This window comes from Rhea pennata, chromosome 5 (genome assembly GCF_028389875.1).
Source record: "Rhea pennata isolate bPtePen1 chromosome 5, bPtePen1.pri, whole genome shotgun sequence".
In the NCBI taxonomy this organism is placed as follows: domain Eukaryota; kingdom Metazoa; phylum Chordata; class Aves; order Rheiformes; family Rheidae; genus Rhea; species Rhea pennata.
The window spans coordinates 36,511,946-36,524,221 of NC_084667.1; the positions used below are offsets into that span (position 1 = coordinate 36,511,946).

The 12,276-nt window shown below is 36.4% G+C and overlaps 1 protein-coding gene across 1 annotated transcript in view; it reads right to left on the reverse strand.

The window, feature by feature from the left end:
- Window positions 1–1,648: 1,648 nt before the first annotated feature.
- PLEKHA7 (pleckstrin homology domain containing A7) overlaps window positions 1,649–12,276 on the reverse strand; it is a 147,003-nt gene continuing 136,375 nt past the window's right edge. The window contains exons 24-27 of the mRNA XM_062575946.1: window positions 12,099–12,251; window positions 8,258–8,391; window positions 7,592–7,734; window positions 1,649–3,153 (exon numbers count right to left, since the gene is read on the reverse strand). Coding sequence (XP_062431930.1) covers window positions 3,131–3,153; window positions 7,592–7,734; window positions 8,258–8,391; window positions 12,099–12,251 — 453 coding nt within the window. The 3' untranslated portion in view covers window positions 1,649–3,130. The remainder of the gene's footprint in view (window positions 3,154–7,591; window positions 7,735–8,257; window positions 8,392–12,098; window positions 12,252–12,276) is intronic.

Sequence of the window (12,276 nt, forward strand, 5' to 3'; positions counted from 1 at the left end):
GATGTAAAAAGGGAGAATTCACAGTCACATCACAAAACACTAATTAGAAAACAGTGCCTTCACAAGAAGAACTGCTAGTGCTTTCTAATATATTTCATTTCTTTTATTATGAAGAATCTCAAATATTTAAGTTGCTTAGCAGACAAAGGAAAAAAAATGCTACCTTCGAGAGAAAACAAATTGAGCAATACTTTAGTCTTCTAGCACACACTTCCTTTTTCTAGTCTTCGTATCAGAGTAGTGTGTAACACCTACAAATCAACACTTTGATTACCAGAAACAGAACCAAAAAAGGAAATCAACCCAAACCAAACTCTTTATACAAATGAAAATTAGCTGTAATTATTTAAAGACTACATCCAGGCCTGCAAAAAGATGGTCACTACAGAACAGGATTACGTATATTCAAGAAAAAGTTTTGGAAGAAAAAAAATCTTGTCAAACATGGTATTCATTATGGACATAGATGTTTGATTTACCCCAGATCAAAATCTTTAGAAATGTTAGTTTCACTAAAAATATTAATGGTGTAGCTGTTTGGCACAAAATCCTATTTACTGCAGGCACGAAGAAACAGATTTTGCATGCATGACCTACAAGTTGATTGAAGGAAAGAAAATGAACATCTCTTGCGCCTTGCAGAACAGAAGTGCCTGCAGCCCCTTCCTCTTCTCTCCCTGAGCAGCAGGTGGAGTTACTAGCCAATAGTGGAGGTAGTCCAGGAACCTGCTGAGGATGCTCTTCACCCACCTACCACAGCCTCATCCTCTGCTGCCAGATTGCTTAGCAAAATTCGTGGAGCAAGAATGCAGTTGCATTGACCCAAAAAACTGTGGTGAAATGCTATGTGTTTCCAGCCTTGTATGTCAGAGAAACAAGACAAGCATTTCATAAGCAGCTCAATTTTGAATTCCTGCTTCGTGCCTCTCAAGGTCAAATACTAAACTCTCAAGTTCACAGAGTCAATATTGAGCCACAGAAATACTTACTACTACCTTTTTTTTTGTTTTGTTTTTGTTTTGTTTCATTGGTTTTCCACATTTAGTTCTACATACTAAGCTTTAAGCTTCAGAAGAATTAAGCACTTCCACTGGCTGACATCAAACTCATGTCATTTGAGGGAAATGTCATAGTGCAATTACTAGCAGCTGGTGCTACTGAAATCTGGTATAGTGGTCGACTGCCAAGTATCTCTTTGGTAAATACCATATTCATACATACTGCACGTGTTACTGTGTGATGCCTCCAGCTTTAGAAGGTGGGAAATAACATTTTTTTTTCTCAAAATGAAAGTTACTTTTGGTACTTCATTTTGCCAGAAACTAAATGGACAGGAACATGCCAGATGAACAGATGCATCTACAAGACAGTAAGGATAGTATTGTAGCAGTATTTAGGACAACTGCGAAAAATCTCTCTGTTTAAGAATAAAGATAGATTTCATCAAATGCCATGACATACTTAAAAAAATAAATAAATAAATTGGTGTACAGGAAACTTGATCCAATTCCTACTGAAACCAGTGCAGAACTCAGGAACCTCAATGGGATTTGAATCAAAAGAGCAAAATGCTAGACCACCACAAACAATTCAGGAATTTTAAACTATGGATGCTAATTAGAGAACAGACAAGACAGAGACAAAAGGAGGCAGTTATGTTAATATTTTAATCTGTACATATACCATTTTCCAACTGTTACATTTTATTTAAATTATTGTTTTCTTGCAAAATATTTATTTTCAAAACTTTTTATAAAGGCAAAAATAAATCATTCTTTTGGCAAAGGTTTCAAAGTTGATACTGGCAGTGTTGAGGTAAAATAGATTGCATTAGCTAAATACATACTTTTAAGGATATTTCTGAGTATAGTGTTAATATAATGATTTGTCTTACAGTCCGAAACTTGAAAGTCAATCAATTTCAAGTGTTTTGTAACTATTACTTGAATACAGCAAACATACATGTTAGTGGTTTCCCAAAATACTGCAGAAGTATTTCTCAGCCATTCTTATTCACAGCTGAACTCAACTAACAATTACATAATATCGGGCAATTTCTGGCATTCAATGTGTATACAGTTTTTCAAGTAAAGGAATCACAATTCATTTAATCTCATTTTCTCCATATGTAACCACCTTACTCTTTGCCCTATACATAAGAAAAACACTGAATTTGAAAGTTTGGCAAAGTTGAGCACCACTGAATCTACACACAAAATTAGCAGGTGCCACATTACATTAGCTTTGCTGTTTCCAGATAAATACTAATTAATATATCATATTTTATTATTTATTGAAAAAAATCAGGAGAAAAATACATATTTATTAGTAAAATGACATATTCTATTAAATCTTATTGCTTACTTCACATATTTTCTTTTTCTTCCACATCTCAATGTATGAAAAAATATAATTTGTTAGCTGTTTGTTATTGAGTGGACAGCTTTATTGTCAAGAGCAACATAACATACTGTATGTTGATAACGGCAAGTTAATCATATGGGATCAAAACAGAAACTGGAGTTAAAACTGAGTATCATCATGCCTTTTTTAGACAATTTCAGCTATACAGTGTTTAGCAACATTTAGAAACCCACGCTAGAAGTTCCTCGCAACGTATTGTTTAACAGGCAAAAGAGTGAAAACATCCATTCCAAAACCCTCTTTCAGCAAACCTCTCAACTGAGTTAGCTTTACCCATATGCTATGAATGTGCTTCTAGGATTGTTCAATTTACATTTATTCATTCATGGAACTTTATATTGTACGTTTAAGCCTGAGGGGGAAGTAACAGCATCTTGTAACATTTATGTAAGTAGTTTCTCTTAAAACAAATTCAGCCCTTGATTAAAAAAGTTCTAAAATATATTCTGTTCTAAAAATACATTGTCAGTATCTTACAGTTTGTTAAAAGTGCCATTTATTCATATAAAAAGTCTGAACTAAATAGAAGTCAAAATAAATTGATTTGCAATTTGCTCAGTTTTCATAGAAAATCCCCCTATTATTCTCAGAATATATTTTCAAAAGAACACGTGGTCAGCTGGTGAGTATCTTCACAGAAAGCTGGTTATGAACTTTTCTTTCTTCCATGTAGCGTCACTATGTGAGTTTTGCTTTGAGTCTTATGTCAATGCTCAGTTACTGCTTTGGCTAGTACGGAGTAAAATAAAATGAGGTTAAAAATTAAAGTGAGAATACTATTGCCAAGTAGTAAGCACTTTTAGGAAACACATTTGTATTAAAGCCTTCTGCAATTTGACAGGATGAACAACTAATACACACACATTAAGTGAGCAATTATTACATGATGCCAGAGAGCTAATGCCTGAACTACTATCTCTCTTGCATATTGCTAAAGTTACTGAGTTTTCTTGATAGTTTTCCTGAAGAAAACGTACACATCTAGGTAGATATATCTACACACGATACACATACTTTATAAGCGCAATGAAATTACATTAATTTTTAATAAAGCATCTGTTTTACTTGAAATGGCAAAATAACCTAATCAGAAACAAAAAAATAGTTCTTCTGTTGACATAATTAAACGGAAAAAGCATTGAATGCACAAAATATTTGAAGAAAATATTGTAAAATTAGTTATAAAGGGCCAAATTTTTAGTTCACCTCAAACAAGTCTCCAGCGTTAGTTCAAGTGTGACATATCAGCCCATAAAAGAAATCCTTCCTTGCAACGGCTTTATTTACATTTCAGAGCTTCCTGTGCAGTGAAGGTACATGCCACGCACAGGCAAAAATACCTACGTGCCCTTACTATAGCCACGGCAGTACACAACTCTAGCAATGGAAGTACAAACCATTGCTGAAAATCTGGCCCCATGCTATCAATAGCAGATGTCTTCCTTCCTCCCCCACATTATGTAGTATCTTATCCATAAAGCCACAGCAGTTAGGTGAAGACTTTATTAGCTCCTGTGTTAGCTCATTAGAAGTAGTATTTACTACACAAGAATAAAATTTTCTGTTCTCTGAAAAACATACGCATGCATACATTTGGATCTAATTTAGGGCTAGTAAAGAGTGTTAAAATTCAGCAAGTCATAGCAAAGGTACAATGGCAAATCAGACATGCCAAGAGCAGTTAGTTCTTACTTTTAAGGTGTTTAGACAAATGTGTAGTGAAATCCATTGCTTAAGGGAGAGTGAGGTGGTTGTGGTACAGAAGGTGAGGGTGCTTTAGATGGATAGGTCAACTGCTGAGCTGGAAGGGATCACATACAGGAATTAGGCAGCACAATCAAGCATACATATTACAACAACCACCTTATTATTATTTATTTAATCTTTTTTACCACAAGAATAGGAAATCTGATTAGTAATGCAATGAGGTGATTCACTATTTTAGTTACATGGAACACAATTTAAACAACAACATTTCCACCTGCTTTTTTATTTATTTTTTCTTATCAGTTGCACTAAACTGTGCAAACAAACATTCCTATTCTGATGAGAACAGGGGCAACCTACATTAAGATGAAGTTTTACTGGAACATTTTAAGGCATACAACATCAAACTAATCCTAATCAAGCTCTGCTTTTAAAAGTGGGAATTCTGGAATAGCACCTATATTTGCTAGATTTGTTTCAAAATTTCACCGAGGTTATACAGGTTTTCAGTATTTCCTTTATAATACGCAAATAAACAGAAATATGGTATCTAGAAAACCACAGAATTAAGAAATATTTTACAAATGTATATAACATTGCTTAATATAGTGCATGATATAGTAAATTCATTTTCTGATCTCAGCTTGAAATTTCAGAATAAAGACCATTACAAAATAAAACAATCTTTGTTTATAATAGAGTAATGATACAGAAAACAATCCTAAAACAAAAGCAACTCAAACTGAACTCAATTTTAAGTTCTGCTTTTACTTTTTTTGGAAGACAAAGCTGTACCTATTTCCAAGTAACAACTAGGGAAGTGACTTTTTGATACTTCTGTATCTGATTTTGATCTTTCAGATTCATGATATGATTTCCATTTGGAAGGAAGATTTCTTATTATCTTGTGATATCACCTTGTGATATTGCTTTGAAGAGGTTAGAACAATGCAAAATTTGTATTAAAAGTGTTTTCATAGTATCCTAAAGTATGTCAATTGCTTCACAAAGAAACAGAAAAGTGAAGCTTCAAAACCTTTTCCAAAGTCATTTTCATACAAAATCTGGACATTTAGTTTTGGATTTTCAGAGATAGTCTGCTTAGTCAGTAAGGAAAACTGCTGACAATTCGAATTTTAAAACCAAACTACAAAAATAAGAATGTTAATGAATTTATTGATCTGTAAAATTAGAATAAATGGGGATGGTACAATCAGCTGTGCAAAGTATCACATGTTTTTTTTTAATTGCTTATATCACCATAAAATGCCCTATGGCCCAGGTTTATATATTTTCTATCAAAAACGAACTATTTCTCCTTATTTTATAATTTTCTGAAAGTTTTTTTTTATGGAAAAGTAATAATTGAAATCTAAGCAAGGTATGTTGAAAAAAGTGAAAATTACAGGTACAAATGTTGCAAAGACAACTCTGTGCATGGAGGTTGATGCTTACCTAAAGACTTCATATGGAAGTGCAGTATCTGACTTTTTTAAAGTGTCTCAAAGAAAAAAGAACTAGCTATTGAGCTTCACAAAAGTATTAAATTAAACTGAAAAAACAAAACCAAAAATTCACAACTGACCACAAATGTACTTTTCAGGCAAAACTTAAAACACCTGAATGATAATGTATGTTTTAATTCCCTCTTTGGGGAGGGCTAAAGAATTAGAAAGAATTGCGCAGTTACGCACTCTTAAGAATAGTGATCACACTTTTGAAATAATTGCAACCAAAACATTAAACAAAAGAATAAAAATAGTAATGAAAGCATAGCTAGCACATTCACTATACAACATAGTGAGATCAAACATGTATTTCAGTACTGTGCAGTTACTGCAAATTCCTGCCCACCAAGAAGTATGTTAACTGGCCTCATAAAGTCTGTCCAGCATGGCAGGTACTGCATGCAGTCTTGCAGTACAGACAGAGAAACAAAGTCAAGTAAGGGCTGTGTTCATCCTTGCAGATCTTTGCTTCTGTGTTAGCTTTTCCCAGAAGAAGCTAGAACTCACATGGCAAAATGCTGCATTGATTCTCATCTCCTGGCACAAAGTCCTGCTCCACAACCCAAGCCAGTGTTAGCACACAGATGACCTGCTCACTAAAGGGGAACCAGACTGACTGCAGAGACACAGTTTATATGTACAGATGCCTGAGAGTCCAAAAGGTTGCTGCTGAAATCCTCCCAAGACCTTACAGTTCTGTTCCTTTCTAATGTCCAGTCTGTTAGGCATTTAAGTGAAAAAGAATATGGCATGGTTTCCATATCTTTATTTAACATAAAAGAAAGCTACCACTTTTAATAGAAGCTGAGCTTTGGTCTTTGTAAAATTAGCTGAATTTGAATGTAACAGAATGCTTTCCCCACCCTCCATGCATTTAAGCGCTGCTTTTTTCCTCAGTGAATCATTTTATCCTTTCCAGTAAAGAAAATACCCACAGAACTTCTCCAAACTCTCAAGATCATAAATTGAAAATATATTGCATCTCCTCAAACTACACTCCCTTTGGGTTTAGCTGCCATTGCATCCTTGAGTATACAGCCATATTCAGTCAACAGCCTGTTCCTATAAACGCACACCACGCATCTGGATATTGGAATACTCTGTCTTTAATGGGAAGGTCTTAAAGGCTTCTGTGGCAAGTGCTGTAAGGTTAAACTGACAACTTCAGATGAGAAATGTGCATATTTTTTCTCTATCATAGTTAAGTTTCCATTATTTCCATTCTCCAGTGCAACAGTGAGTTGTGCCAGTTACAAATGACTAGTCAGATACTTGCTAAAATAGCTATGTGTTCACTGTCATGAGTGATACAAATTGGCTGATGTTTCTTACATATTTCAACTATAAAGCAATCAAGAGTGAAATTATCATTTTTAATAAAATACTGCAAAAGAGCCACTAATTTCGAGGCATCAAACAGAATGAGTGTATGGATGTCTTGCTCTGATCTCTAACCTTGCTCACCAGACACTCATTTTACGTCTTTTTTGGCATACTGTCATACAATTGGCATTTTGGCATACAGGTTAAGCTCCAGGTGACTGTATTCTAATCACAGTTGTTGTTCCAGTGAATCTTTCTTGAAAGGAAAGAATCCCTTTGTCTTGATTTTTTTTCCAGTCACAGATCAATTTATTTTTTATTAAATGAATATACAAGTACCTCATTTAATGAGATTACAGGGAATTCCTTGAAAATGTTAAATTTTTAGCACCATTAGTAACAACTGACTTTCAAGTTCTGAACTTTTTATATTTTTCCCCTTCCCCCCTGCCACTGAAGGCCAAATAATAAATGCAAATCTTTAGCGACTCTAGATTTGATATCTATACATATAATTCACAATTTTGAATACAAATAACAAACTCTCTCTTATACCAGCAGTTTAGCAACACCCCCACATAATTTCAGAAGCAGGTAGAAACAGCTGTTATTTTGTGAATAAGTATTACCTGCTACCTCCTTGCTCCTCTGAGAGGCTTCAGAAGCCAAAGCGTATGATATGGTAATGATGCGTTCCTGCTCTTGCAACTGTGAATCTAAATCAACTGAGTTGTGTTTGTCCTGGGCAATAGTAGGCTGTAGATTGTGCATACTAGTGGGAAAGTGCAAAACAACATTAACAGTTACAAATATAAAGAATTCACTGTGCACATGAGAACAGAGCTTGTGTTCACACAGCTGTTCTCAGAACTTTACATATAAAGTTTCACATTTCAATAAGGCTCTTTAAAATAACGTGTTAGATACTGTAAGTAAATAACTACGGCATACAAAGATGAACGATGTAGCCACTGCACGTTCACTATTTGTGCATAGCCTTAAGTACGTCTGAAAGCCCTTTGCAGTAAATATGTTTACATGAAAGCACTATAAAAATGTTTTTTGTTTGAAATTAATAATAAAAATGGACACACGCAGAAGTCATCACTATTAGTCTCTCTTCTACCCAGTTTTAAAAAGGAGCATTAAACATATTACTACATAAATTCTGCCTGCACTTTCTAAAAGTCAGAAAATATTACACATAGATAACTGAATTAGAAACAATCTGTTGTAGGAAGTTGGTTCCCAGTGTTAAATACCACCTCCTTTATAAAATTTGAAAAATAACTGACCTTGATTTAGTAAGAATATTCTTTATCTTTTCAGCTTTACGCTGCCTTGCTGCCAGCTCTTCTGTAGAAAGAGGCTCTTCTGGCTCCAGCTCAACATACCGTTCTGGAATTGCAACCTTCTCAGGTTTTGACAACTGTGGAAAGAAAACAAGCATCAAGTTTTTAATAAGAAAGACTTTTTAAAGAAAAAGAAAAAAACAAAAAACACTTTTGAGATACATTCTCCTCAGTGGGAGGACACAGTGGAAAGAATGAAGCATGAGTCTTCACAAGCTATAAATTTCCTGATGCTAAGCATTCATTCTGGACATGAACTGATGTGCTTTTAATAGTTTTTCTTTGATTAACTTTAATTTAGAAGATAGATAAAACAAGTCTTAAAAGGTGATTACAGTAGAAATCAGAATCAATTAGAACCCTCTCTCCAGCTCAGGAGAGTGCAGTGCAGAGCCCAAAGTGGGATGTTATGCCTGAACTTGTTACATCAGAAAGAAGCAGCCAAATACAAGACTGACTGGATAACCTGAGATTTTAGAACAACACTGGAAGATACCTATGACACCTGATGTTTTAACATTTAAATCTAAACCATTCTTTTGAGACTGCATCATCTTTCTTTGTGAGCAGCAAAGAATGAAGCCGGTATTTTATAACCATCCTTGCAAATTCTTGGACTATAAAATCTGAAACCCTAGGTGTTCAAAAGTTACCCAGGGATCTGACCCAGAAATACACTAATATTGTGAGATAACATGTTGCATGGACAAAATAATGTAGACTGAACATTTTAATAATTAGGCTGACTGCATAAAACCTAGCAGCAAGTTTTTGCTAGGATCAGTTTCATGGTCATAAAACTTCATTCTACATAAGAGATCTAAATCACCTTATGAAAATTCCATTTACAAAAGGACTTTGAAAACCAGCACTTGTTAAACTGAACAGACTACTCCTGAAGAGCACAATTAGAGAATGTGTGAGCAAAGAAGGAAAAAAAGAGAGAGAAAATGGGGAACTATTTTTTCGTCTTTGTACTTTTGTTAAACACTCACAAATCACAGAACAGTTGAGGTTGGAAGGGACCTCTGGAGATTACCTAGTCCAATCCCTCTGCTCAAGCAGGATCACCTAGAGCAGACTGCCCAGGACCATGTCCAGATAGCTTTTGAGTATCTCCAAGAACAGAGACTCCACAACCTCCCTGGGCAACCTGTTCCAGTGCTCTGTCACTCTCACAGAAAAGAGGTTCTTCCTCATATTCAGGTGGAACTGCCTGTGTTTCAGTTTGTGCCCGCTGCCTCCTATCCTATCGCTGGGAAACGCTGAAAAGAGTCTGGCCTCATCCTCTTTATACCCTTCCTTCAGACACTTATTTATCAGTGTAAACACACTGATAAGATCCCCCCCTCAGTCTTCTCTTCTCTCGGCTGAACAGTCCCAGTGCTCACAGTCTTTCCTCACATGAGAGATGCTCCACTCCCTTCATCATCTTAGCAGCCCTACACTGGACTCTCTCCAGCAACTCCATGTCTCTCTTGTACTGGGGAGCCCAGAACTGGACACAGTACTCGAGAGGAGACCTCCCCAGGGCTGAGTAGAGGGGCAGGATCACCTGCCTCGACCTGCTGGCAACACTCCTCCTAATGCACCCCAGGAGACCATTGGCCTTCCTGGCCACAAGGGCACATTGCTGCCTCATAATCAGTTTGTCATCCACCAGCACTCCCAGGTCCTTCCCTGCAGAGCTGCTCTCCAGAAGGTCAGCCCCCAGCTTGTGCTGGTGCCTAGGGTTATTCCTCCTTCTGTGCAGGACTCTGCAATTGCCCTTGTTGAACCTCATGAGGTTCCTCTCTGCCCATTTCTCCAGCCTGTCCAGGTCCCTCTGAATGGCAGCACAACCCTCCACTTATCAGCCATTCCTCCTAGTTTTGCTTCATCAGCAAACTTGCAGAGGGTTTACTCAGTCCCTTCATCCAAGTCACTGGTGAATAGGTGGATCAGGATTGGACCCAGTGTTGGCCAGTTGAGGGGTGCACAGCTAGCCACAGGCTGCCAGCTAGACTTTGTGCTGCTGATCACAACCCTCCGAGCTCTGCCTTTCAGCCAGTTCTCAACCCAACTCACTGCTGGCTCATCTAGCTCTTACTTCCTGAGCTTGCCTATGAGGATGTTATGGGAGACACCTTTCCAGGTCCTTTCCAGGGACTGAGGTTAGGCTGGCTGGTCTACAGTTCCCTACATCCTCCTTCATGCCCTTTTAGAAAACTGGAGTGACATTTACTTTCTTCCAGAAAGTGCATGAAGCAATGAGTTTCCAAAATCCAAAGTTTTAGATTAAAAAAAAAAAGTTCTAAATTTTTCACCTTTATGTCACTTAACTGAATTCACATTAATTCAACAGTGCCTGTGAAGTGACCTGACCTAGCCCTTACTGATTAGGCTCAGTAATTAACAAGCAATTACTAGCCCCAAAACACACAAAACAGTAATTCTTACTCATAACTCAAGCAACACTAAAATCACAAACTCAAATTTTTATTCTTTCTTCCTGATAAACCCTAGGACAACGTTTCCTGATAAATCTTCATTTTCCACTGCATTTCCACACCTTTGGATCTAACTCTCCTTTGGAGCTCAGTAGCTATATATATTTAGACCAAAATTCATCCAGTCTCTTTCAGAACAAACTCAGTTATCATGTGAGCCATAAAGACACAAATGCATACATTTCCTTATGAGCTACAGAAGTGGCCAGGTGAAGAGGATGGATACACAAATAGAAAAAGATAACCTATGCCACCTGAAAAAGAATGTTTTGATCCAGATCCTCAGACCTGATTCAGTTATTCTGAGGTATAACAGAAATGCCTATAAATATTTTCTAGCCTAGACTGAAGGCAATAATTTGAATGTGACAAGTAATTGAGGCAGCCTTGGAAACCTTCTGGACAAGACTGTAATGGTAAAGTGAAACAAGGAAAGACAATGAACATTTTTTCCATCTTCGAAGTTTACTGGAACACAGAATTCTCTTCAAAACATATACAAAGATTAAGAGAAATGTGCATTCATATGTAGAGATCAAAGGATAATGGCTCACAGGTACTTTAAGGTCATCTTTATAAAAGTATCTCTCTATATAAAATGGTACACTGACAACAAACTTCAGAGTAGGTTTAAAAAAATTCAGGTATCTTAATTTTACTGAATTTCCATTTGCTGTGGCATTTTACACATTGCACACTATCCACCTAAATCTTTCTGCTTGCTATATTCTTTCCTTTCCACCAGATGGCTCAATAGCATTTCAAACAAATGCTTTTTGGGCTAGAGTTGCAAATAAGATCTAACACCCAGAATACCAACCAAGTCATTTGAAAAGTCAACAGAATGGTGTCTTCTTTCCCGACCAGCACAATGCAGTGTTCACTCTTCTCCATTATATTTTGTGAGATCGAAATGAAGAGCAAGCTAGCTCTGTAGAACTGCTACTTACTTGTTTCTTACTTTAAATTCTCTTTATGTTGTCTTCCCATCTTTTTTTCTAGTTTACAAAACATTGTCTAATTTAATCACTTTTTCCCTATGAAGTCTGTTGTGTAGAAGAGCCAACCTTTACTGGTTTTTTCTTTCCCCAGAGACACATGCTTGCACAAATTATACGCAAAGTCTTAGTGTAAGGCTACTGACACGCTTCCCTTTCAGTGTCTAAAAGCCTCCTTCCTTCTAGTTAGAACTTCCAGCTAGCTTTTAGAACAAAACATTAAGATTCATTAGCTAAAACTTTAAAAGGTTAATATTTTGAGGTACAAAATAGGAAGTAATAAAGTATGAGTGTTACCTCTCTGCTGATATCTAAATTATAATCTTGAGGCTCCAGATCTGTTTCTGTTACTGCCACTGGCTGAACTTTTAACCAGTTGTTTTCATCACTGTCTTCTCCACGAATTACCCTCTCAAGTAACTGCAAATCAAATTCTTGCTCTCGCTTCCACTGGTAATAGATACAAAAGAATTAA